The sequence below is a fragment of the Natator depressus genome, chromosome 6 (genome assembly GCF_965152275.1).
Source record: "Natator depressus isolate rNatDep1 chromosome 6, rNatDep2.hap1, whole genome shotgun sequence".
Classification (NCBI taxonomy): domain Eukaryota; kingdom Metazoa; phylum Chordata; order Testudines; family Cheloniidae; genus Natator; species Natator depressus.
The window spans coordinates 33609623-33637058 of record NC_134239.1 but is presented as its reverse complement, the minus strand read 5'-3'; the positions used below and the strand labels follow the sequence as shown (position 1 = coordinate 33637058).

The 27436-nt window shown below is 41.0% G+C and overlaps 2 protein-coding genes and 1 long non-coding RNA gene across 10 annotated transcripts in view; 1 reads left to right on the top strand and 2 right to left on the bottom strand.

Annotated features, from left to right (window-relative positions):
- Positions 1–27436, top strand: part of STK33 (serine/threonine kinase 33) — a 93142-nt gene that overhangs the window by 50890 nt on the left and 14816 nt on the right. For 7 of the 8 annotated variants that reach the window (XM_074955004.1, XM_074955006.1, XM_074955003.1 and 4 more), the window contains 7 exons: positions 1411–1515; positions 7310–7448; positions 8551–8639; positions 18816–18900; positions 21950–22025; positions 26901–27013; positions 27287–27372. In XM_074955004.1, coding sequence (XP_074811105.1) covers positions 1411–1515; positions 7310–7448; positions 8551–8639; positions 18816–18900; positions 21950–22025; positions 26901–27013; positions 27287–27372 — 693 coding nt within the window. The remainder of the gene's footprint in view (positions 1–1410; positions 1516–7309; positions 7449–8550; positions 8640–18815; positions 18901–21949; positions 22026–26900; positions 27014–27286; positions 27373–27436) is intronic. The other variant, XM_074955005.1, reaches the window with a different exon arrangement.
- On the bottom strand, positions 4880–6681 carry LOC141988906 (uncharacterized). The gene is made up of 2 exons (XM_074955009.1): positions 5859–6681; positions 4880–5283 (listed from the first exon to the last, which is right to left on the bottom strand). Exons 1-2 carry the CDS (start codon positions 6550–6552, stop codon positions 5030–5032), a joined length of 948 nt encoding a protein of 315 aa, XP_074811110.1. The 5' UTR covers positions 6553–6681; the 3' UTR covers positions 4880–5029.
- LOC141988907 (uncharacterized) overlaps positions 10853–27436 on the bottom strand; it is a 34602-nt gene continuing 18018 nt past the window's right edge. The window contains exons 2-3 of the long non-coding RNA XR_012639865.1: positions 12724–12898; positions 10853–11943 (exon numbers count right to left, since the gene is read on the bottom strand). This is a non-coding gene — a long non-coding RNA (uncharacterized LOC141988907). The remainder of the gene's footprint in view (positions 11944–12723; positions 12899–27436) is intronic.

Genomic DNA, 27436 nt, shown 5'->3' with positions numbered 1-27436 from the left:
CTGAAAGTGAGTCACATCAAGTTTTAACTATTAAAAATGTAATATAAAAATGCAGTTTGAGGTTCTTACTCCTACATGAAGTCACAACTGAAGAAAAAGGTTGCCCGATCAGACCCTTAATTATCCAAATCTATTTAGAGAACATTGGGTGTTAAGTGAATACCATTTAAAGTTTATTTCTTTTTTGCTAGAGAATTTTTAAAAATCCTAAATAAAACAAAATATTAGCTTAACTGATTGTAATGATGATTTACATTCAAAAAACTATATGAACATAGTCTGAGAGCTTGCATGCCAAATTTCAGCTAGTAACAGACTTTTTTATGGCTGAATGACAGATCTGGAAAAGGTGCAATACTGTTAAAACTTTAATATTAGCAGCCCCTGTTATTTTGGTGTGACAGGCTACTAGCTGATCCAGATTTAGAGCTATTGTTGTATTACTGCTCATAGTTTTACCATTATCAAATTGCTAAACTGACCATGATTAATTCTCCTTAATTAAGTTACTGTAAACAAGTTAAGAAAATACGGTTCTTATAATCATGTCTTATCATATGACAAGAATAGTAAGCTTGGGTCTGATCATATTTGGATAGAGACCTCCAAGATGAGTAGGTTGTACTCTTCCATCCAAGGTGGTACTCAGCCAAAGCCCAGTGTGGAATAAGAGGTGGTGTTCTGTTTGTTACTTTATAATGAACAAGACAAAAATCATTTGCGTTCATTTGAGATCCCCTTGCAAATGTTCACGGGATTAGAGATGTCAGCTCCAATAAGCTGGCCAGCTTCCAATTTGAGTAATTACGTTTTGTTTATCTGCATTCCCCTGATAGTCTTCTTCATTTTCTGTCTTGAATGTTTGTGTAGCGTTGCTGTGTGTGTTAAACAGTGGTCATGTTCTTTCCATGTTAGGTGAAGTAATTCCTTTTTGTGTCTCTCACACATATGTGACAGGTTTCAGAGTAGCAGCTGTGTTAGTCTGTATCCGCAAAAAGAAAAGGAGTACTTGTGTTAGTCTCTAAGGTGCCACAAGTACTCCTTTTATTTTCACACATATGTGTGTTTTCACATTTTTTCCATCTTAGGGAAAGTAATTACTATTTTCCCTCTCACATGTATGCACATGTGTACACATGTACACAATTTTATGAAGTGCTTCAGAAAGGTTTATGATGGAAAGACTGTATATAAATGTAAGACATTATTAGTTGAAAAAGCTAAACTATAATGGTAGCAACCCCAAAGTACAATAGGATTTATTTTGTAACTCTTTTTCTAAATGTAAGACGTTCATTTGTTTAACACATTCTGTAGATTCCTTTAACAGAAATTGTCTTGTGGCATATATATGGTCATATCATGAATATTGTCATGTTCTGTAAAATACATTTTCCATCTAAAATTAAGGCTGGAAGCTCTGCTGTGAAGCTACTTGAGCGGGAGGTGAGCATCTTAAAAAGAGTGAATCATGAGCATATAATACATTTAGAAGAGGTGTTTGAGACCCCTAAGGTAAGGGTTCATTAATTGCAATACTCTGAATGCTATTAATACTTAATGAAAGGTGCAGAGATCAATAGAAGCTTTCTTTTCTGCATTCTGAGGTAATTCCTCTTGCCTTCTTGTACACTTCCCTTTCTTATGGGACGTTTCTCCTCACCACTGGTGACTAGAAAATTGTGGAGAAATTTACATTTTAATTTTTCCTAAGTTTTTTCTAGGCTGTTCTAGGCAGTAAATATAAATCCTTCTGCCAGCAGTTGAAAAGATAATCAAAGTCCATGTGTTGTCATTTCCTGTTTAAAGGAATTAGCTTGCTGGCCTTACTTACTTATGTGCCTGTCTCTAAGAGGAGCAGACAACTCTTCTGATTGGCTAGCATAGATTTGGCCATGGGTTTTACATTTTTTTTCCTTTTGTAAATTCACAACCCAATTCTTTCTTTTCTTTCAGGATTAGCTAGTTTATAGTCTGGTACTGTCATAGTGACGTTTATTTTTTGTCTCTTCATGTTTGTTCTAGCACTGTGGGGGCGGGGGGGCAGTCCACTGGTTGCAGTGTGTCCCTGCCACTTGTTACAGGCAGAAAACACCCAGCTGGAAGCTAGCTTTCAGTTTTGATTTGTCCCATTTTCTCAGAAATAGCTGGAAGACCAGAGCTTGCTGGAAGCTTTTTTGAGAGTGAATTTGTCTACACTACGAAATTAGGTCGAATTTATAGAAGTCGGTTTTGTAGAAAGTGTTTTTATACAGTTGACAAGTGCTCTCAGTGCATGTAGTCGGTGGAGTGTGTCCACAGTACCAAGGCAACCGTCGACTTCCGGAGCGTTGCACTGTGGGTGGCTATCCCACAGTTCCCGCAGTCTCCGCCGCCCATCTGAATTCTGGGTAGAAATCCCAGTGCCTGATGGGGCTAAAACATTGTCGTGGGTGGTTCTGGGTACATATCGTCAGGCCCCCGTTCCCTCCCTCCCTCCCTCCGTGAAAGCAGGGGCAGACAATCGTTTTGCACCTTTTTTCTTGAGTTACCTGTGCAGATGCCATACCACGGCAAGCATGGAGCCCGCTCAGCAAACCGTCACCGTATGTCTCCTGGGTGCTGGCAGACGTGGTACTGCATTGCTACACAGCAGCAGTTAATTGCCTTTTGGCAGCAGACAGTGCAGTATGACTGGTAGCCGTCATCGACGTAGTCCTGGGTGCTCTTTTAATCGGGCGCCTCGGCAAACATGGGAGTGACTCAGCCAGGTCATTTCCCTTTTAAGTTTCGTCTCGTGACGATTCAGTCCTACTGGCAGTGCACTGTCTTTTAACCTCCAGCCAGCAGAAGATGATGGCTAGTCGTCATACTGCACCATCTTCTGCCGAGCACCCAGGATATGATGACGGCTAGCGGTCGTACTGAACAGTCTGCTGCCAGCAAGATGTATAAAGATAGATGAAGTGGCTCAAAACAAGAAATAGACCAGATTTGTTTTGTATTCATTTTCTCCTCCTTCCCTCTGTGAAATCAATGGCCTGCCAAACCCAGTTTTGAGTTCTATCCTTGAGGTTTTGAGTTCTATCCTTGAGGGGGCCATTCAGTTTCTCGCAAAGCCACCCCCTTTGTTGATTTTAATTCCCTGTTAGCCAACCCTGTAAGCCATGTCGTCAGTTGCCCCTCCCTCCGTCAGGGCAACGGCAGACAATCGTTCCGTGCCTTTTTTCTGTGCAGACGCCGTACCACGGCAAGCATGGAGCCCGCTCAGATCACTTTGGCGATTAGGAGCACATTAAACACCACGCGCATTATCCAGCAGTATATGCAGCACCGGAACCTGGCAAAGCAATACCGGGCGAGTAGGCGACGTCAGCGCGGTAACGTGAGTGATGAGGACATGTACACAGACTTCTCTGAAAGCAGGGGCCCTGGCAATGTGGGCATCATGGTGCTAATGGGCCAGGTTCATGCGGTGGAACGCCAATTCTGGGCTCGGGAAACAAGCACAGACTGGTGGGACACCATAGTGTTGCAGGTCTGGGACGATTCCCAGTGGTTGCGAAACTTTCGCATGCGTAAGGGCACTTTTATGGAACTTTGTGACTTGCTTTCCCCTACCCTGAGGTGCAAGAATACCAAGATGAGAGCAGCCCTCACAGTTGAGAAGCGAGTGGCGATAGCCCTGTGGAAGCTTGCAACTCCAGACAGCTACCGGTCAGTCGGGAATCAATTTGGAGTGGGCAAATCTACTGTGGGGGCTACTGTGATGCAATCAAAGATCTGCTGATATCAAGGGTAGTGACCCTGGGAAATGTGCAGGTCATAGGGATGGCTTTGCTGCAATGGGATTCCCTAACTGTGGTGGGGCCATAGACGGAACCCATATCCCTATCTTGGCACCGGAGCACCAAGCCGGTGAGTACATAAACCGCAAGGGGTCCTTTTCAATAGTGCTGCAAGCACTTGTGGATCACAAGGGACGTTTCACCAACATCAACGTGAGATGGCCGGGAAAGATACATGACGCTCGCATCTTCAGGAACTCTGGTCTGTTTCAAAAGCTGCAAGAAAGGACTTTCTTCCCAGACCAGAAAATAACCGTTGGGGACGTTGAAATGCCTATATGTATCCTTGGGGACCCAGCCTACCCCTTAATGCCATGGCTCATGAAGCCATACACAGGCAACCTGGACAGTAGTCAGGAGCTGTTCAACTACAGGCTGAGCAAGTGCAGAATGGTGGTAGAATGTGCATTTGGACGTTTAAATGTGCGCTGGCGCAGTTTACTGACTCGGTTAGACCTCAGTGAAACCAATATTCCCACTGTTATTACTGCTTGCTGTGCGCTCCATAATATCTGTGAGAGTAAGGGGGAGATGTTTATGGTGGGGTGGGAGGTTGAGGCAAATCGCCTGGCTGCTGGTTTCGCACAGCCAGACACCAGGGCAGTTAGAAGAGCACAGGAGGGCGCGGTGCGCATCAGAGAAGCTTTGAAAACCAGTTTCATGACTGGACAGGCTGCGGTGTGAAAGTTCTGTTTCTCCATGATGAAACCCACCGCCCCTTGGTTCACTCTACTTCCCTGTAAGCTAACCACCCTCCCCTTCTCCCTTCGATCACCGCTTGCAGAGGCAATAAAGTCATTGTTGCTTCACATTCATGCATTCTTTATTAATTCATCACACAAATAGGGGGATAACTACCAAGGTAGCCCAGGAGGGGTGGTGGAGGAGAGAAGCACGGGGAGGGGTGGTGGAGGAGGGAAGGACAAGGCCACACAGCACTTTAAAAGTTTAAAACTTTAAAACTTATTGAATGCCAGCCTTCTGTTGCTTGGGCAATCCTCTGGGGTGGAGTGGCCGGGTGGCCGGAGGCCCCCCCACCGCGTTCTCGGGCGTCTGGGTGAGGAGGCTATGGAACTTGGGGAGGAGGGCGGTTGGTTACACAGGGGCTGTAGCGGCGGTCTGTGCTCCTGCTGCCTTTCCTGCAGCTCAACCATATGCTGGAGCATATTGGTTTGATTCTCCAGCAGCCTCAGCATTGAATCCTACCTCCTCTCATCACGCTGTCGCCACATTTGAGCTTCAGCCCTCTCTTCAGCCCGCCACCTCTCCTCCCGGTCATACTGTGCTTTCCTGCACTCTGACATTGTCTGCCTCCACGCAGTCGTCTGTGCTATGTCAGTGTGGGAGGACACCATGAGCTCAGAGAACATTTCATCACAAGTGCATTTTTTTCGCCTTCTAATCTTCACTAGCCTCTGGGAAGGAGAAGATCCTGTGATCATTGAAACACATGTAGCTGGTGGAGAAAAAAAAAGAGGCAGTAGTATTTAAAAAGACACATTTTCTAGAACAATGGTTACACTCTTTCACGGTAAACCTTGCTGTTAACATTACATACACAGCACATGTGCTTTCGTTCCAAGGTCGCATTTTGCCTCCCCCCACCACGTGGCTAGCCCCTCACCCCCCCGGCTAACAGCAGGGAACATTTCTGTTCAGCCACAGGCAAAGAGCCCAGCAGGAACGGGCACCTCTGCATGTCCCCTTAAGAAAAGAACCCTATTTCAACCAGGTGACCATGAATGATATCACTCTCCTGAGGATAACACAGAGAGATAAAGAACGGATGTTGTTTGAATGCCAGCAAACATACGCTGCAATGCTTTGTTCTACAATGATTCCCGAGTACGTGCTACTGGCCTGGTGTGGTAAAGTGTCCTACCATGGTGTGTGGAATAAGGCTGCCCTCCCCAGAAACCTTTTGCAAAGGCTTTGGGAGTACATCCAGGAGAGCTGCAGATGCCAGGGAAAATTAATCATTAAACATGCTTGCTTTTAAACCATGTATACTATTTTAAAAGGTACACTCACCAGAGGTCCCTTCTCCAACTAGCGGGTCTGGGTGGCAGCCTTGGGTGGGTCCGGGGGGGACTGCCTCCAGGTCCAGGGTGAGAAACAGTTCCTGGCTGTTGGGAAAACCGGTTTCTCCGCTTGCTTGCTGTGAGCTAACTACAACTTCATTATCATCATCTTCCTCGTCCCCAAAACCTGCTTCTTTGTTGCCTCCATCTCCATTGAAGGAGTCAAACAACACAGCTGGGGTAGTGGTGGCTGAACCCCCTAAAATGGCATGCAGCTCATCATAGAAGCGGCATATTTGGGGCTCTGACCCGGAGTGGCTGTTTGCCTCTCTGGTTTTCTGGTAGGCTTGCCTCAGCTCCTTAAGTTTCACGCAGCATTGCTTCGGGTCCCTGTTATGGCCTCTGTCCTTCATGCCCTGGGAGATTTTGACAAATGTTTTGGCATTTCGAAAACTGGAACAAAGTTCTGATAGCACGTATTCCTCTCCCCATACAGCGATCAGATCCCATACCTCCCATTCGGTCCATGCTGGAGCTCTTTTGCGATTCTGGGACTCTATCATGGTCACCTCTGCTGATGAGCTCTGCATGGTCACCTCTGCTGATGAGCTCTGGCCAGCGTGGCAAGCTGCAGGTGACCATGCAAACAGGAAATTGAAATTCAAAAGTTTGCGGGCCTTTTCCTGTCTACCTGGCCAGTGCATCTAAGTTGAGAGTGCTGTCCAGAGCGGTTACAATAGAGCACTCTGGGATAGCTCCCGGAGGCCAATACCTTCTAATTGCGTCCACAGTACCCCAAATTCGACCCGGCAAGGCCGATTTAAGCACTAATCTACTTGTCAGAGGTGGATTAAGGAAATCAATTTTAAGAGCCCTTTAAGTCAAAAAAAAGGGCTTCATCATGTGGACGGGTGCAGGTTTACATCGATTTAACGCTGCTAAATTCTACCTAAACTCCTAGTGTAGACCAGGGCTTAGTGTCATTTTTTTAGTCACTTACTTCACAGTTTGTGAAAGGGGGTTGGTTGTTGCTGCTTTGGACAGCACAAAGCTCAAGGACACTGTAATGATGCCACTGTATGATGTCCATTACAGTGGCACAGATCACTTTTGATGAGCTGTAAGGATATATTTTATCTTTTATTTAATTAGTCAAAGGTTGCTCATGTAATATGTATTTATAGCTTTATTCATAGTCATTAAAGAATATCTTGTTGTGTCTTTTTAGGTTTAGCTATGCTTCTATAGGATTCTCTTTTTTAAGAAGTTGACAATATGCTTTGAATGAAAAACTCTTAGAACAATCATTAAAATCCATATTATTTTTTATTTTTGTTGTACATGTTCTTGAAAATTTGAGAGTTTTAGTACTCAAAATATTCAATATTTCTTGTGTTGTGTGTGTGTATATATATATATATATACAAGAAAATCACTATTTTGGTTCTTTATTAATGTTAGCGGATGTTCCTTGTAATGGAGCTGTGTGAGGATGGAGAACTTAAAGAAATTCTTCACAGGAAAGGACAATTTACAGAGAACGAGACAAGGCACATAATTCAGAGCCTTGCATCAGCAATAGTGTATCTTCACAAAAAAGGCAAGGATGTTCATTTTATGCATTTATTCATTGGCTCTGAATGTCAGTTTTTTCTTTAAGAGTAATAGTGATCTCTGTTTATATATGTTATTTATTTCCTAGAGTACTGGTGTCCCTGTGGCCTAGAAGTGAAGCATTCTACATTAGTGCTTTCCCCCCACTATTTAAACCATTAACATTTCCTTTTACTTATTTGTTCCGGCACCATCCATCTGACAATAACATGAATTTCTTCTTCTTAAGTCTCAACCACTTTGTATTACAGCATTAACTTATTTCAGCAGCTAAGTAAATAGTCTATTACAGCAGAGAGAAAGAAGCAGACGTGTAGTGCTCTAGATATTCCTTAATTATCTGTCCTCCACTTGGTGGGATGCAGTCAACATCAGCATTTTAATTCACTCCAGGGAAGCATTAAAATCCTCCACAGCCCATGACAGAGTTAACCAATTCAGCCAGAAAACTAGAGTTCAGTGTATCCAGTTATTTTTCCCTATATTGTAGGAGTATGAAGATTTGTATTTGAATAACACAGAAAATTTTATTCATCTCTATATTTTGGAATTAGTTGGAGGAATTAGCAGCTCCTCTTTTTCTCCCACCCAGACATATGATTCCTTCTCTGTGGAATGGCCCCTTCTTCAAAGCAAGTATGGCTTTGGTCTTCTCTCTATTTTTGGTGGGCAGAGAAAGGGAAATAAAGAAATCTACAATCCCATCCCTTTTGGTCTGTTGGATATGAGATGAGACTAGACTTATGAAAATATATGCACATTTTGTAAATCTATAATCCACTAGTTTTTTCTATAAGATGTTCACAGGTCTGCTATTGTATAACACAGAGCAATGCAAACTGTTTTTCTTATTACAGATCATCAGGAGGATGGATCCAAATTTGATCCAGATTTGGAATCTTCATATAAGACTCCTTGGATCAAAGGGCAAATACTCCTTCCTTTTAAGTTTTCAGTAATGGAAAGCTAAATGCATTGAAACTGAAACTCATTTGAATGAGTAATTTCCACAAGATAAAAACATTGGTCAGAATACTTTGACTACAAGTGATAAATACATTTTTAGTTATTGTTCTCTTCCTTGACAGATATTGTTCACAGAGATCTAAAACTGGAAAACATTTTAGTTAAAAGCAGTGAAACTGATGAAGAAAATGAAATGAAATTAAATATAAAGGTAAGACTAGAAATTGTAGCAACTGTTTGCTTTGAGCAATGGTTTAGATACCCAGGTATTAAAGTCAGCCCCCTAGTAATGCCTATTTGTAGCTTTTGAATAGAGCCACTCTATTGTGTTATTAAGAACACTAAGAAACCTGCCCAGCTTAATGCAGATATTATTGAAATGAATCATTTTGGAAGCTAAGTGCCACTGCTGAAAGATACTTTTTGGGGGGGGGTCAGATATCGGTGGTATAACTTTAGGTCAGTTGAAACAAACCTTAAAGAAAGCATACCTTATTAATCTAGATCTACCTGAGGATAGTTCCAAACTCTTAGTAACACTAAGTTAGCAGGAATTCTAAGCTATAATTTTTAAATTGTGTATTGCCTATTTAATGTAAATGTGTTAGTAATTTAGAAAAATCACATCTAGACTAAGCCCTTGATTTAAATATAAATTATATACCATTCTAGGCTTTGTTGGATATTACTAAATATATACTAACTAAACACAATTAATGTACCATGTACTTATATCTGTAGATTTTAATTGTAATAATTGGTCCTTGAAGGCTAATAAATCATATGTTATATACTAGTTGTTCCTCCATTTTAATAGCAGTTGCTGTGTGTTATTACAACCTAGTAGAATTGAAGTGTTGGATTGCTGATCTGCTCCAGTAGATAAAGTTGTATGTTCTATGTTGTGACATATATATCTATATAGAACATACTGCTTTATCTGTATCATCTATATATTTATCTATATCATCAATAGCTATTAGCCAGGATGGGCAGGAATGGTGTCCCTAGCCTCTGTTTGGCAGAAGCTGGGATTGGGTGACAGGGCATGGATCACTTGATGGTAACCTGTCTGTTCATTCCCTTTGGGGCACCTGCCATTGGCCACTGTCAGAGGACAGGATACTGGGCTTGATGGACCTTTGGTCTGACCCAGTATGGCCGTTCTTATGTTCTTATATCTCATACATTGTGTAATACTGATGCTTTTATAAAACGCTTTGGAAAATTCCATGGTGCAAAATCCAGCCTACATGTACCTTGGAGTCCACTTTGCATAACTTATTTTCATTCTGAGAAACATAAAATTCTGGATCTTGATCTCTCCCCCAGTGTGGGACATGTGGGCTACACCTCTCTTCCTGCAAATACCAGAGGCGCTTCAGATTTGTCATGAGTCAGAACACCCATTCTGTTCTTATGCCCAATTCTCTGTCTCCAGCAATGCAAACAGAGCAGCGATTCAGCCCTCCTGGCTTATCCAGGATAGTCTTGCTTTTATACCTCAGTTTAGAATTGCACCAAGCAAGATCTTTCTTCTCCTTCTCTCTCGCTCCTCTGTCCCTCAGGGCACTAAGGTTTTGCTAGGCTCCATTTTTTAATGGGGCTATCTGCAGAGATCTTTCCCTCTGTTTACCTTGTCCTCCTCATGGTAGACTAGGTCTGATGGAACAATCTGAAGACCAACGGAGAAAGTGAGAGATTGAGCTGTGGAGATCCTTTCATAGTTAGTGGCAGTAGAAGTGGTTGTAGGATAGGGGAGCCACAGAGACCAGGGGAGAACAGCTCCCCTGTTTTCCAGACATTATGTATATGCAAGTACATGGCTTATAGAAAACCTTGCTCCTCATTTTCCCTTTGTCCTCTCAATCGCAATCTTCCTCTCCCTTTTCCTCCTCTCTTTCTCATCCCCTTCAAAATCAATTACTGCCATTGCTGCCTCTTCCCCCACAAAAGTAATGAATTGCCCCTCACCCCACAAAATCAGTTACAGCTGCCGTCAGCCCCATCATCTTTTTGTGGAACCTTCATGCTGTTGCTCCTGTTCCTGCTGCTCTCCTGAGATTTTTACATGCTTCCTTCAGCCCACTGCCTGAAGTGGGAGAATTGATGTGATCTGTACTCTGCCCCTACCCATCACCGGAGCTTACAAGACTTGGGAGTATGGATGCTGGGATCTTCACTTCTCTCTCTCTAGCCTTGAGGAATGGTGTCTGCCTGAATCTTCACTATTCCTTTGACACTAGACCAGGGGTCTCAAACTCAATTTACCTTAGGGCCAATGCCAGTCCTCAAATTCTCCCAGTGGCCCAATAATGTCACTGAAGATGGTGTTCAGAAAAGAAAACGTTTATATTCTATTTTTTATTTTGAATTTCTTAGAAATAATAAAACTGTCATACAACTGTATACAACTCTTCACCTGCCAGAGAGTTTTCAGTGTTTGCCAGACACCTGGCAACTCTTCAGTTCTGTCAGTTTGTTGATGTTCGGCCTCACTGACTGAGCAGCTGAAACCTTCAGGATTGCAGCGAGGTGTGCATCAGATAGTTGTGTTCGGTATTTTGACTTGTTTATATTAATTGTGGGGGGAAAAGTGATGCTGCCTCCATGGCTGACTCTGCCTGGCGACTAGTGATGGTATCTCTGTCTTTCCCCCAGCCAATGGGAGCTGCGAGGGGGTGGGGGGTAGCGGCGCCTGCCTCAGACATTGCCGGCAGTGTGTCTGCCTGCATCTCTCCTCCACGGGCTGCAGTGGGGAGGTTCTCAGGCCGCAGATGGCCCACGGACCGGGACTTTGAGACCCCTGCACTAGACGGAGGAGTAACAGCTACAGAAGGAATGTGGAGGCCTACAGCAGTGGTCTCCAAACTGGGGTGTGCGAGATGATCCCAGGGGGTGCACTGCAGCAGGAGTGCCGCCGGATGGCACTCCGCCGTTTTTTTTTCTTCGGCGGCAGCTCTGCACGTCCACAGCTGGTGTTCCCCTCTGGCGGCCCGCCTGTGGTAAGTCTTCCGTTCTTCTTCCGTCGGCAGCGCGTCTCCGGCAGGTCTTCTGGTCTTCACCCTGGGGTGCGGGAGCCAAAAAGTTTGGAGACCACTGGCCTACAGGAGCAGCCAGGAGACAGATGCTTCTTGGTGAAGGAATAGGTGCTGCTCAGTGTATGGCATATGCCAGCACAAGGCAGAGCCCCACACACCCCTGGATTTAGGGGGAGCCCTGAGTATAAGGGTAGAAACTCCTTTCAATTCCTGTCCACCACAAAGTATGAAAGGAGGGACTCTGTTGGGTAAAACTTCCCAGGGTAAAACTTGGGCCATGGACACCAGGAGAAAGGCCAGACCCGGGAGCAGGACCAATCCCTCCTTCCATTCCAAACTGCAGCTGGACTTGCCTCCATCCAGAAATAGCACTAGAGGGCAGGATATTCCTTCTTGAGCATATCCTGGCAACTTCAGACATATGAACGCTGGGAATAGGGTAGTATGCTGTGAAGATATGGACTCTTACACAACCTTGGAGAAAAAGGGAAAACATCAGATCATTCTGAAGGCATTTAATAGCTTTTAGGACTAGGGATAGATGAATCTGTCCCTCAAGACACAAGGTACACAGGAGTCTACACCATATAGTAAGAAAAAGATCAGGAAGAGTTTGGTCTGTCTGAGTTCTCAAAAGGCTGAACAAGTTGATGGAAGAAGTTGAAATTCAGAATTTAACTTCCAGGATTGCAGCGGACTCTTGAAGGATTCTACTGATATTGGTGGAACTGGCAGGCACTTGTCTGCATATTACCATCAGGCCTTCTCACTGGCAGTCACCAATACCAATACAAAACATTACCTTTCATTCTGTCTGCATCCCTGAGAGTGTCCATGAAAGAACTGGCAGTGATATTATCCACTGAGGAGTCTAGGAACTTATCCATTGATGGCGTACTTGACCGAATGTCAGCACCAGGGACCTCGCGAGAGACTTAGTGTCTCTCCATGCTATGGATAAACAAGTTTGTAATATGAAGAATTCTCTAATCCCCTCTTGGAAGATTGCCAATCTGGGGGTTGAGAGAAACACAAGGAGAGCCGGTCTTCCCTATGCGATTCAGCAACATTCAAGCACTAATATTTAAGTTGATTCAGAGCCAAGAGTCATCAAGGCATCTTTACATGCATCTTTTAAAGTCTTGCATGGAGATTCCTATATGGATATGAGTGCATGAGAGGGCTTCAGAGATTAATTTTAGAGGCCTAGAATCTTTGTCTACAAGAGATGCAAAGGAAAGTAAAGATACCAACCAGAGTGATGCAGTCCCCCAATTGATGGGCTTTTCCACATGAAGCCCATATAATGTAAGATTCTTCCTTCACAATCCAGATACTAGTTCATTCATCCTTTAGAAAACACTTTGAGCTTTATCTTTAATTCTCCACAGTCTCATTCTTGGACAGACGGTTGCTCCAGGTGGTGATCCTGTAGTAGATAAATACTGCTAATTTTAGGGAAGAAAGAACCTTCTTTCTGTCCTACATACCTTCTCCCTGTAATTTTCCCTACTCTTCTCTATATGCCAAATGTCTCCCATTAGGGGAGAGGTCAGGATCCAGAATGGAAAACAATTTGTTACCAGATGTTTTCCTTTCTGATACTCACCTATCCCACTTGGGTTATTTTTGTGATGGCCTCTCCTTGGGTTCCTGTGTATAACTATCACAGTTGTATAGGGGGCTTACTGTTAGGCATTTTACATCTATCAACTAGTAGAAATTCAGCATTTTAGTTCACCTTGGAAGTGCTTGTTTTCACGGATCCTAGCAAGTGCCCCATCCTGGCCACCCATTGCTCTGAGGGGAGTCCAAGCCTTTATGCTCTGGATTCCCAGGGGTGTTTTACGATTTTTGAGCCTGAATGGAGTTCAGCCACTGCCCCAATCTAGGGGTCCTTACGCACTGCAGAGCCATTGTCCATTTTCTTTGAAAACTCATGGCGATCCGGGGAAGTCCCAGACAACTGGAAAAAGGCTAATGTAGTGCCCATCTTTAAAAGTGTGGGTAACAGCTTCTTTTTCTTTTTTTTTTTAAACCTACTCACACTCATCAGTTTCATATAGAATAAACCTCTAATTTGGTTTTTAAACACTAGCTAACTAACTAATGATGCTGGTTCTGGCGGGACCCAACTGAGAGTGCCAATTCAGGACAAATTGCTTAAAGCAGGGCAGTTACAGCCCAAGGCTCGGGTTTTTCCCATCTCTAAGGCAAACCAAACCAGCCAAACAGAGCAGACTTTGGTCTCACCCCGCTGGCTAACCACAAGTCACACAAGCAATTCCCTTAGACACTCCAGTTTCCCAGTATCTCCACCAGTGCCATTTGTTATGGGGACAAATGGTTATGAAAACCAATACCCAGTAAAAGAAAAAAAGTTCTCTCGATCCCAAAGAATCAAGCCCCAGACCCAGGTCAATATACAAATCAGATCTTACCCACAAATCACGCTGTTGCCAATCCTTTAGAATCTAAAATCTAAAGGTTTTTTCATAAAAGGAAAGAAATATAGATGAGAGCTAGAATTGGTTAAATGGAATCAATTACATACAGTAATGGCAAAGTTCTTGGTTCAGGCTTGCAGCAGTGATAGAATATTTGAACACTGACTGCAGGTTCAAATCAAGTCTCTGGAAGTACATCCGCAGCTGGGATGGGTCATCAGTCCTTTGTGTAGAGCTTCAGTTTGTAGCAAAGTTCCTTCAGAAGTAAGAAGCAGGATTGAAGACAAGATGGAGGAGCTGCAGCAGCTTTTTATATTCTCTTGCCATGTGGTCTTTCTTTCTTTGTCTCAAAGACAAGCTGTCCATCACATGGCACTGAAAAACCTCAGCGTTCTGTCCATAGGCAGGTCCCTTGCTGAGTCATAAGGCAAGTCTGCCTTCTCGCAATGGATCAGTTGTATAGGTGATGGTCCTTAACGGGCCATCAAGCAGGCTAGGCAGAGCTGACACCAACTTGTCTGGAGTGTTCCCAGAAGCATAGCACAGGTTTGAAATACAGACAGTATAGAGCCAATATTCATAACTTTAACTATAAAAATGATACACATATAGACAGCTTAATCATAACCAGCAAACCATAACCTTGTCTTAGACACCTCATTCGACCCCCTTTATACAAGTTTTGGTGCCACTACAGGATTTTGGTTGCAACAATGATCTGTACGGTCCCAGCTTATGTCAATAACGTCACACTAACTAACTAATGAAAAAGGTGTTTGGGGTTTTTCCAGACCAATTTTTCCAGCGTCTGTCATTTCTTGGTTCAAGGAAGGTGCTGGGATCCCACTCTGGATCAGAGCAGGAGAACATTACCCACAGAACTGCCTGTAATAATTATTTTTCCACCCCCTGCCGTTTTTTTGTTAAAGAGCCAGCCGGTAAAGTTAAGGGAACCACCAGTGATTTAATAGGTAGGCACAAACACATAGAGTACAGTGCAGAATGTGTTAAGCAAAGCAGAGTGCAGTGGACCCAAGCTGCTGACCAGCCAAGCAACTGTTTCTGAAGAGCTGCCGAAGAGCCTTCACCCTCTTTTCTCTGGTTCAGGCAGCTGAATAATGCTTTCAACAGCCCCTCTCCCCTGCTGCTGCTTGCTCCCTCTCAACTTTCTTACTGCTGTGCAAGGAACATGCAATCATTGCGAGGAGTGGGCCCACATGGGAGCATGCTCTAGTCACTGATAGAGTAAGGAGTTGTTTTCTGCAGCAGTCCAAACTCTGTGTGATTCTTAATAAACAGCTCTCTCATTTTCCAGACATTTTGGTTTTGCTTCTCTTGACTTTCCTTCCTGACTTCTGGCCCTCTCCCTACTTACCCCCACGATGGACTGTATCTGATTATTGCCTCTACTATCTGTAGTAGATTTTAGGTGAGCCTCCCAGCCTACCGTATCAACAAGGAAAGCAAAATGATTAACAGGAATTTGCCCATTATCCTTGGTATATTCTTTTTTGATGACCTCTGGGTCTAAGGTTATCTTGAATATCAGGAAAAACCTTTTAAATATCTTATGCTTAGATAGTGGAACAGGTTGCCTAGCAAGGTAGTTATGGAACAAACATTAGCAGTGTTTGATACAAAGTAACAGACATGTATGAAAGGAATGGGGTAGAGTCAGTGTTTTCCCCAGGAATTGAAATTAGGGGGTGTGTTCAAATTTACGGGGCAGGGCGGGGGTCAGGGCCGATGCGGGGTGAGACCATGAGGGTGAAGGTGGGCAGTATGGCACCATAGTAAAAACTGAAAAATGTTTCATGACCATTTTATTAGATTTTAAAATCATCACACAAATTAAAGTTGGCTACTCAAGCCTTCTGTGAAGCACTACATCTACATCCTTCTTGGTTTCTTGTTATAATTTTGCACAACTCTGTTAATGAACTTCTTGAATGCAATGCATTCATCTTTGGTGGCTTCTCATGTGTCCAGTATTTCTGTTCCTTCAATTGATATGCTCATTAGTTCATTCACATGATCAGGCAGAAGGCGACTTCTTTCAAAACACAAAATTCTATTCAATGATGAAAAAGAATGCTCAACTGTAGCTGTTGTGACTGGGAGTAGCAAGAGATGAATTCCTACTTCTTTCAGCCCAGGAAACATAGCATAAAGATCAGGTCGAGCCACTAGTGATGGTAAAAAAGAAGTTGAAGTCAAATCTTCATTCATTCGTCATATGATATTCCATTCTGTGTTCAAACTCTATTCTGTCCTGAGCACGTGGCAGCCCCATTGCTGGTAGTGCCTCACTCCACTCAACTGTCAGTGTTTTATAAGACCGGGATCTGTAATCGCTATGTAGAGGTTGAGTAGAATGTAGAAGTCGCTGTTGTAGATTTTTAAGCATCAAGTCTGTGTACTTTTTCAGTTGTCTTAACAAATACTTCTTGTCCTCTTCACTGAAGGATTCAATATAAATGCCTTCATTAGTCAACTTCTGGACTGAAGTCTTTGCTTCTTACAGTACTTTTTCAATGGATAGCTCTCTGACTGATCCAAATGTAGCTTCTATTGCTGGACAAAGATCTACTACTGTTGTAGCAGATGCCTGGATGGCATTGTTTAATGACCCAAGTGGTTTCAACAGTAGACTTACAAGAGAGAGAATGGCAATAGTCTTCTGTGTATGTAGTAGCAAAAGTAATCCACCAGCCTCACTACTTAGATCCATCCCATCTTGGTAGATACTTTCCAAAGCCAGTAATAATGGCTGGAGTAATTTTAAGACAACAGCCAAGGATCGCTCATGAGAAAGCCAGAGGGTTTTCCCAGGTTGGACTAATTTGAACTTCAGTCTCAGTGTATCTTCTATATTTTCCAAGATATTCAGTCTTTCTGGACTCTTGCTGAAAAAAGAATATAATGAAGACATTAAACTTATAGCTTTTTAAATGTTTTTTGAAGAGTCTACAGCTCATACTAGCGCTAGTTGGAGTAGATGGCCTCTGCAGTGTGTATAGGAGAGATTAGGGTTACACTTTTCTCTGAGCAAAGCTTGTGCTCCACCATGTCTTCCAGAGAAGTTTGCAGCTCCATCAAGTGCACAAGCAGCCATCTGTTTGGGGTCCCATTGACAAGCATTTAACTCTTCTAAGATGTGGGTTGTCACAGATGCAGCCATTCTGTCTTCTATAACTTGAACATCTAGAAATGCATCTACTGGCCTACCACTGACATCAAGGTAACATACACAATTACTTAATACGTGATGACCATTTGCATTGGTGCATTCATCAGCCATATATGCAAATTATTTGAATGTGATGAGAGAGTTCGTTACTTTTTCAACTGTTGAATCTTTCACTGTTGCACCACATGTGTCTAACCAGTCAGTTGAGTTTCTTGCAGAAAGATAGTGAGCATTTGCTGGTCTTGTTCGGAACCGGTGTTCAACTTCAAGATGAACAAGTGACAATGCACTTAACATTGGCCTCCAGTTTGTAGTGTATGTTACCTCTTCCTCAAATAGAAAGTATGATGCCACAGCCATGTTTGTTCGCATGAACTGTGTTGTGTCTCCAGCATTCTAACAGCCTCATTAACATTCACTGGTGTTGTCCTTGGTCAGAGGAGACTCGGAGTTCAGCGCTGCTTTCACATGAGTTCACATCCCAGGTGGGGGGCAAGAAGGCACCTTGCTCGTTCCTCCAGCTGCTCACTGTTCGCTCTGGCCACTGTTATTCGTTGTGCCACCGTTCACTCCATCTCTCTGTTGCCAATGGCCCTGCACCGTCACCTTCGGCTGCCACCTGCCACTGTGACCTCTGCGAGTTGGTCTCTTGAGGTTCCACCTGGCTTTCAGGGATTTCAGCTGAGCTCTCAGTGGGGGAACCTCACTGCTAGTGCAGACTGGGCCTTCTCTTCCACAGAAACACTGTCCCACAGCAGGTCTAAGCACTTAGACCTGATTATCAGTGATATCAGCTGTAGTGGTCACTTAACAGAACAAAAGACTGTCTATGGAGCCTAATCAGCTTTGTCTTTAAACAGGGGAGAGGGGCAGGTCAAATACTACTTGAGGCTCAGGCAGACCATCAAGCAAAACACCTGCCCCCACCCTCTTTCTTGATGCCCTCAATCAGCACAGGGTAAGTACAGATCTACTGCCCTTTACTCATACAATAAGAATAACAACATTTCTTTACCGTCTGCATTCAAGTGATTTGTAACCCACCCCCAGCTAAAATCTATCACTTGGGCAACACAGCTCTATTTGCTGGATACCTAGGTAGATTAGGTGTGAATGTAAATACACTCTTGTCCTGAAGCCTTTCCCCCCAGCATCCAGCTCATCACTAGCTGTCAGGGAGAGCTCATTTAAACTTTGCTTATAAATCATAATTTTGAAATTATTAGGTTGGCCAACAATCACTGAAATGAATGCACTGACATTGTTATAAAAAACAACAGCTGTATAAGGAAGCTAGTCTATGTTCATACTTTTCAAATCTATTATACTTTTTTCAGTTACACATATTTTATGATACACTTTATATGCTTTTAAAGTGTGTATTAATGTTTCAATTTCAATTCAAATTTCCAAACAATTGCTAAATTGGCAAAGCTGCATGTAACTAGTTCACAAACCTGTGACAGGGAGGTGTTGGGGAAATTCAGGGGGGGTAAGCACCCCCATTGGGGAGGTGTAGGGAAATCCCTGGATAGAGTCCTTCCTACTTGAGGTAGGAGATTGAGGGGGATGATTTGAGAGAGGTCCAGTCAAACTCCGTTATCTCTGACTACAGCCATTTTGCTACAAACAATAAACTCTAAGCTGGACAGAAGAACTTCAGCTTCATGTCAGTATGGATAGTTTCATTACTGTGTTGTTTCCTGTAGGTGACTGATTTTGGTTTAGCTGTACAGAAAGCAGGTGGTAGTGAAAGCATGTTTCAGTCTACGTGTGGGACTCCTACCTACATGGGTAAGTTCAGCACTTCATACAGTTTATGAATGTTTGTTTTATTCTTATTACATGAAGAAATGCAATATAAGTCTCCGTGTTCTTTCTTGCTCACAAATAGCCTAAATGTATCATTGAGGTGCTACATGGAGAGGTGCTACTTCTAAGCTCCTTTTGTCAGGAGCTTCCCCCTCCCTTAAAGGAATTGGCATACCAGATCAGGCCAATGATCTGTCTAGTCTGATATCCTGTCTCTGATAGTAGTCTTTACCATATGCTTCAGTGGGAGGTGCAAGTAACTATAATGGATAATAATAATAATAGTGGAGAAGTTTCTTTCTAACCCTTGCAGTTATAGTGACCAACTTTGTGTCCTTGAAGCATGAGGCTTTATATTCCTTATAAACTTCGTATCCTATCTTGTGTAAATGTGGATGTTCACAGTATCCATATTGTTTAATTCACTTTTTTTAATCCTACTAAGTTCTTGGCCTCTCCAGTAGCAGTGGATTACACAGACTAGAAATGCATTTTGTTGAATTTTTGCTCCCAGTATGACAAGGATAACACAGCTGTTGGATACTAACAAAGTACATGACTGTTGTTTGTTCAGATGTCCTTACTCTCTCCAGTCAGCCAGAGAGCAGGCTAGAAAGGTCTGAGGTCTTGCAGCGAGAGCTCACACTGTGGATCTAAGGGAAAGAGGCATCAACCCATTCCCCACCTCCCAAAAAGCAGAATCCCAACCCTTACTCAGGCCTTCGGCATGCTCAGAATTAAAGGTCCTAACTAGAAACAGGAAACTTGTGCTTCTCAAATTTCACATACATCACCATCTTGCCCACCCCCAAACCTCCCTCAGATAAAATGGGAGGACATGGAGACCCTAGTCTTCCTAAACTTTGCAAAGGGAAAAAGAGGTACAGAGGGATTAAACACTGAGGCTATGTCTACACTTCAGCTGCTACACTGAAGCTGTACCACCGCAGCGCTTGACTGTCGACACTCACTACAACGTAGAGAAGGGTTCTCCTGTTGCTGTAGTTAATCTGTCTCCCCAAGAGACGCTAGCTAGGTCAACGGAAGAATTCTCTGTCAACTTAGCGCTGTCTACACTGGGACTTAGGTCAACATAACTGTGTTCACCAATGTGTACATTGCTCACACCCCTGAGTGTTATAACTGGTTTGACTTGCCTTTTTAATGTAGATGTGGCCTAATATTGCTTCACATAGGAACTGCCATATGTGTGGTTCTTTCTCTGACAGTGACTGGTATCTGATGCTTCGGAAGAAGTTGAAACAAATATTGAAGTTGGTAATTATGGAGTAACCTGCCCATAGATCAAATTTGTTAAAACTCCCTTCCTCCTCCCAAATCAGTTAGTAGATGTCTTATGACCTTCTAAACATTTTTTTTTATCTTGTATATTATGGATGTCCTCATCATCCAGTATCTAATTCTGTTTCAAATCCTACTGAGCTCTTTGCCTCAATGATACATTTAGGCAATGAGTTTCACAGATTGACTAGCTGACTGTGGATTGTTTAACAAAGTAAAAACAGACCTCCTTCTGGGAAAGATAATGAAGAATAAAAAATTTAGCCCCACAGGCATGTCAACCTCCAAAAAAAATGGTACTGTATCTTGAAATATTTTTTAAAAGGAGGGTTCTGTGTAGGATGAAATTACTTTGTGATCAGTAGCTAACCTTTATAGCTAATCTAGAAATAGCTTTTCTTCCTAGTCAGCATGTGTAACAAGTACAAGCTAGGCACTTAAAAATGCTTTGGGCCACATCCTCTGGTGATGTCATTTCATTGCCTTTATTGGAGTTACATCAGCGAAGAATCTGGTCCTCTATATTTTCTTCTTTTGGAGACATGAAACTGTATGAATTCTCCAGCTCTCGCACTTCACAATGGAACCATCTTTTCCCCTTCTTTTAATAGATTAGATTAATGCTAGTATAAAATATTCTTAAAATATAATAGGTTAGCTAATATCTTAAGGATGAGATGATAGTTTGATTTATAGCTTTTGATAAATTTGGCAAATACCGACAATGGAATTACTTCTTTAAACGTTTTGTCTACCAGTTTTGATATTATGACAGTATTTTAAAGTACATTCTGTAGCTTGATATCTTCAAAGCAAGGGACAAATGCTTTGAAAAGGAGACTTTAAATGACAACAGAATGTTAAATAGTATGTTAAAATGTTATTGAGGTTGAGATAGTTAATCGGACTTTGTTGAGATGGTGGGAGAACACCTATTAAGACAGACACAGTCAATTTGCTCCAGTGCTGCATATGTTGGGGTAGTGATCCATGAAGCATTTAGCTTTCTCTTTCTCTCTGGGGCAAAACATGTCATCTTCATTGATTCTGGGAACGAGGACTTCAAGTCTTGCAGTGAGCTCATGACCTTCAGTCCCATAATGTAGTAGATAAACCATCACCAATTTGGCCCCAAAGCAGCATTTTTTTTTAACCTACGGCTGTATCAACATAAAAATGATTAGTGAATAGATGAGTGTGTGCATTTTGTAATCTAGTACACATAGAAATAAAGATATAAACCTATTTGAGTGTTCAAAAACATTTTTATTTTCAGGATTGTTAATTTTTAAAAATTCTGTACACTGTACAGAGTATATGTTAGACAATAGGTGCTACCAAAAGCCCTTATGCTTTATGAAGAAAAAGTGAATATTCTTGCATATTACACTTACTTTTCAGAAAGGAAAAATATTTATGTGGTATCATGCTGTACTTTAAATCAGTATTTTATAAATAATGTTTTAACAATTTACGACTTGAAAAACAATACCACATTTAGTCACACAGTTAATGTCACAATCCTGTTAGAAGCTAAATGATAAAAGTGAGGACACATCAACATGAATTGTTAAGGCCTGTACATTATTCATTTAAACATCTGCTGTTGGTTCTTTTTTTCATGGGGGAATAAATTATACCACATCAGCACATTCTTCATGCTTTGTGTTTAAGCATTGAAAAGTAATTTTTTCTATTATTAATATTATTTTTTCTGCTTGGTTGGTAGCCCCAGAAGTTATCAGTGCCCATGACTATAGCCAACAGTGTGACGTTTGGAGCATAGGCGTCATTATGTACATGCTGTAAGTAGTTTGTAAAATCAGTATAAATGTACTGTCCCTTTATAATAAAACTGCTTATGAATTTTCATTAAAATAAAAAGTAAACTTGTGTGCAAAGAGGTTTTAGACTGGAGATCTTTGAGATAATAACCTATATGAAATATATTACAAATGAATGTCCCAAAAAGAGAGCTAAAAGTATGCTCAGATTTTGAAGAATACATATTTAGTTTATGAACCAGTTTATAGTCCTGATAATAACATCTGATTACAGAACATTGCATTGTCATTCTAAAAAATTAAACTAAGGATTTAGGTGTTGTCTTTTTAACATGCTGGCCTGAAGGAATTGGCTATTGACTTGCAAATTATAGGGTAAATCCTCAAATGGAATGCACAACCCAAGGAAAAAAGCTGCATACCCAGGGAAATGTGCAGGGAAAGGCGCAGGGCTTGTCTAAATGGTGCTGCAGTGCAGACTAGAGGGGTGTGAATTGTAGAATGTTCGAATGTGTCATGCTCTAGCTGCCTTGTGTAGATCCTGCTGGCATGAACTAAAAGATACCTAATGCATGTTAACGTAATCCTGTCTGAAATGTGACTACATCAATGCGAACTAGATACCTTTTAGTTGGCATCAGCACAGTCCGCATGGGATAGTTAGAGCATGACACATTAGAGCGTTCTACATTTCACACCCTGCTGTTTTGCACTGCAGCACCTTTTCTTCAGTTTATAGTAGCTAGCAGGCAGTTATGGTGTGCAATGGCTGCAGAGTCTCTCTGCACAGGTTGTCTGTCCTCATGTAGCAGTAATGAAGAAATTCCACTTCATTCTGGGCCTTACATGTCTGTCTGAAAAGATGCTGGATTTGACTCTTTGTGATTTACCTTGATGCTATCAAAGCATGCTGTTGTAGGAGGGACTGTATGCATGTCTTTAATAAAGCTTCTCATAATGTAGCAGCAGTACCATGCCTAGACAGCAGTACATTCATTGTTACCAAATTATGAGATGTTATTTCTCAGAGAGAGAAATGTGTCAAAATTAGTTATTAGCTGAAAAATCATACAAGCATATCCCAATTATTAAAAACAAGATACAGCAAAAATACTTACAGGAGTGCCTTGCATAATACAGTCTATAAAGAATGAAAAGTGAGACTTACATAAATTAAAGGTGACATTGCTTACAGATGCTCTTTTTGATTTAATATTTGCATATTCTTAATTTTTCTCTTGGTCTCTTTCTCTTCTTAGCTTCCTTCTCCCTAATTCATGGTTTTAATGTATTCATGGTTTAGAGCCTTGCTTCCTTCTATTTGATCCACTAGTGTGCTTTCTATGCCAAGACTTTTCTACTCTTGCGTGCAATCTGATACTTTTATGTTCTAGCCTTTGTGCGCGTGTGCACACGTGCGCGCGCACACACACACACAATTCATATGCTCATACCTTCCCCCTTTTGGGGATTTGTTTTTCTTTCTCCATGCAGTGGTTCCTCTGTCTTTGTTTTTTTTTTACTTTGTAACTAACCCACCTTTGTTTTTGTTCTCAGCCTAACAAAGGCCTCATCGTAGTTTTATTACCTGTATTCTTATTTTTATTTCTAGTGTGTATTGTGTTATGTGAACTTTTTTATGCTTATGCATCATCAGTTTTATGGTCCTGTTTTATGGTATTAATGTTGGTATGGCAGTAGTTATAGTTGCACAACTCAGTACAATAGAATATATTTTAAAATGGGCATTAGAAATTGGGTGATTTGATTGGCTAATAAGAATTCTGAGCTGTGTCTGCAATCAGCACAATTCACTGCTCAGAACTTGTAAAATTCGGAACAGTGAATTGTGTTGCTAACAGTCACAGCTCAGAACTTCTGACCTTATTCCTTAATTAGCAATATAAATATTTTTAAATTAGCATTTTATAATCACAGCAATGCTAGAACAATGTAGCATTAATTCACACCTAGTTGTGTTGACAGCACAAGATTGAACATACTGTACGTGAGTTAATAGAAACCATTTCACACTTCTTTTATTGCTTAATTTGAAAATAGTATTAGAGAAAGCGGTAGGATATTCTTCTATTAAGTCTGTTTTTGCAAGTGGCGCCTCCCTCGCCCTCAGCATCATGGCATAAGTTTCTGGTCTTCCCTTAATGGGTTTAAAGAAGCTATTACAACCATTACTGCCACTATCACAACTTTGACCCTTCTAGGCTACTATTAATGCCTCCCTTTGACATGCTCCATCCTGACACCAAGTGTATTATTGCCACGAGAGGCTTGATCTCTACTTATCTGGGGGGCATAAGGTGACTCATGAACTCAGTTTTAATGAATGATAATTTACAGGACTGTCTCTGCATAATGGGACAATGCCAGCATAATGCATTTTTATATATAATTTAAGCTGAGGTGTACTTTAAACTTTCCATTTTGTTTCCATTTTAATGTGAAGTGATAGAATCATAAACAATAGTAATCAATGAAGAGAGTCCATTAACATGTAGAAGTATGTTAGTTTATTGATGAATAAAGGAATCTTGTTGCTCAGTATGCTAAGTGTATGCCTAAATTCTGTTGTGTACTGGGTAGGGGTAAAGAGTTTCTTTCCTGTGTGCAATCAGCACTGCTTTGTAGCAGTTCAGAGGGTGCTAATATAGACAGCTAGCTAACATGTTACCCTATAGGTAAGGCTTTTACCTAAGGAGGCAAATCTAGCCCTCCCTCCCTCGTCCATGCCCCGTGGCTAGTGTATACATTGCTTATAGCACTAACCAATAGCTGATGGCAGATATGGGGTACACAAATCCTGTCACTGTCCAGTATTTACAGCATCATAGATTAAAATGAAGCCATGCTTAAAATTCTTTCTTTTCTTGAAATTGAGTTCCATGTGGATAAGTGCCGGGGAAGGGAGAGGAAAAAACCATGAAGGATAAAAGAGAACAGAGTAGTTTTTGTTAAAAGTGATTTTGAGATTAAAGCTTTACGGGAGGAAAAAATGCTAAAATATTAATTTTATGTTTACCTTAACAAAATTAAAAATTAAAAGAAAGTAAAAGAAATCCCAGGATAAAAATTTTATACTTTGATACAAAGTGACAGACATCCTTCACTAGGAAATGCCAACTACATTTTCAGTAGCTATTTCTGTGTTTTGAGAGTAGAGCTAAAAACTTAATTTGTGGCAAATAATTTATTTGATTAATTTAGGCTTTATTTCTGTTTTCAAATAGTCCACGAGCAGAATTTATTCACTATTTGAAATTATTTGCCATGTAAGTCTTTGTCTGTAGATTGTTCACAAGCAACTTGTTATGAATATTTGAAATTTAATTTTTGGTGATTAGTTTTTATTCAAAACATAGGTCGTATATTTCTGCTCTCTGATTTGATCATCATTCAGTAGACTGTAGTTTCCATGGTAAATACTTTGCATTTACAAGTCCAAAATTTACTTTCCATGAATATTATATTGTGATCACTTCGAATTTGGCGTTTCTGTGAACATTCCTTTCGGTAAACTAGAATGTTCACAGAAACCAAACACAAAAGGGTCAAGAACATAGGCAAAGGAAGTTCATTTATTTAATATTTGCACAAATGTTTTCTTAATATTTGCCCAGCTTTGTTTTGAATGTGTTCATTTGTTTGTTTCTTTCCACATTAGTCCGTATATAATTAATATAAAAGATAAAAATGTAGTAATGCTGTATTGTATTATTTCCTTTAAGTGTAAACTGAGTTGGCAGACATGAAGTCCAATAGCATGTAGTCCAGTCATTTGTTTTAATACTGTACTTACTCTACTATCAAGAAATTTGTTATATAATTTATTTGATACCAAGAAATACCAGGGATGTCTGTGTTCGCAAATAATTTACACACATGCGCGAACACATGTATCTCCTAGATATTTTTCTGACACTTCTGTAGATTTATTTTCTTAATCACTTTTCTGTTGACACATTAGTTTAGATTATACCACATCAGGCAATTTCCACATTATGTAGCTTAATAAAGTGTCGAGATGTGACTACATATAGTAAATGTCAAATTTAAAAAGATCAAAGTTACTTAATTTCCTATAGTGCAGTTCTTTCCTGAAAATTGACTTTGCTCAAAGGATATCTTGAGTTTCCATCTTTCTCTCTCAATGACTTATGTCAATTTTTTTTCAATTTACAGATTTAAAAAAATGTTCTAACTGCTAGTGCCACAAACTTAACCTGGGCTCTGAGAACTGAACTAGGCTCTTTCTGACTCGTGCATTTTGCGGGCTGAGACTGTGTTTACCTCTGTTTGAACAACCCCATGCAAAATAATTTATTAGGTTTAAAGGTCTGAAGGCACCATGATAATCATCTAGTCCGACCACCTGCATAACATAGACCACAGAACAATAATTCCAAAATTGAGCCCAGTGACTTGTGGTTGAACAAGAGCATATCTCTTAGAAAAACATCCAGTCCTGATTTAAAGACTTCAACTGACAGAGAACCAAACATGTCTTGATCAATTATTTCAATAGTTTATTATCATTGTTAAAAATTTGCACCTTATTTCCAGTTTGAATTTTTCTAACTTCAGCTTCCAGCTTTTGGATTTTGTTACACCTTTGTCTGCCAGATTAAAAATCTGTGAGATATTAGTCATCTTCTCCCTTTGTGGGTTGTGACTGAGACTGTAATTAAGTTACCTCTTAACCTGCTTTTTGATAAGCCCCTTAATCTCTCCTAGTAAAGTATATTTTTCAGATCTTGAAATATTCTTATAGATCCCTTCTGAACCTTCTCCAGTCATACTGGTCTGTTTTATTTTGTGTATCTGTTATTCCATGAGTGGAAAATGGTAAGAATCTATTAATTGACCTTACTTTTATTGTAGATTATGTGGTGACCCACCCTTTATAGCAAGCTCAGAAGAAAACCTTTTTGAACTAATAAAGAAAGGAGAACTGCACTTTAATAATCCAATCTGGCAAACAGTTAGTGAGGCTGGTAAGTACTCAACTATCTGACAAAACAAACACCAATAATACAACAATGAACTCAGCAAACAATTACAGTATTTTGGACCTCCTTAAGTAATTTTCTCATAAAAGTAAAATTGAGTCTAAGAAAAAAATTCACTTAAATGATTTCATGAACTAACTTCATCTCATTATAAGTAAAATATTCTCTGCTGAATTAAAGCACTCACAGACATTTGGGAGATGTGTTGGGTTTGTTATAATTAACAGAAATTAGATTTATCAAAGTGTCTTTTTATAGCTAAACATGTACTGCAGCTACTTCTGAGAGTAGATCCTGCCCACCGAATCACAGCTAATGAATTGCTTGATAACCTGTGGATAACAGTAAGTTTTGAGTTTTTTCTTTAAAAAATTCTTACCATCTTATGTTTTCTAACTGAATTTTGAC

Bases quoted from the DNA above. Each gene is read 5' to 3' on its own strand.
- LOC141988906 (XM_074955009.1), bottom strand. From the start codon at position 6,552: ATGCACTGGCCAGGTAGACAGGAAAAGGCCCGCAAACTTTTGAATTTC. The intron at 5,284-5,858 runs GTGAGTGTACCT...TTTCTCCACCAG, and splicing joins AGTTGGAGAAGGGACCTCTG to CTACATGTGTTTCAATGATC.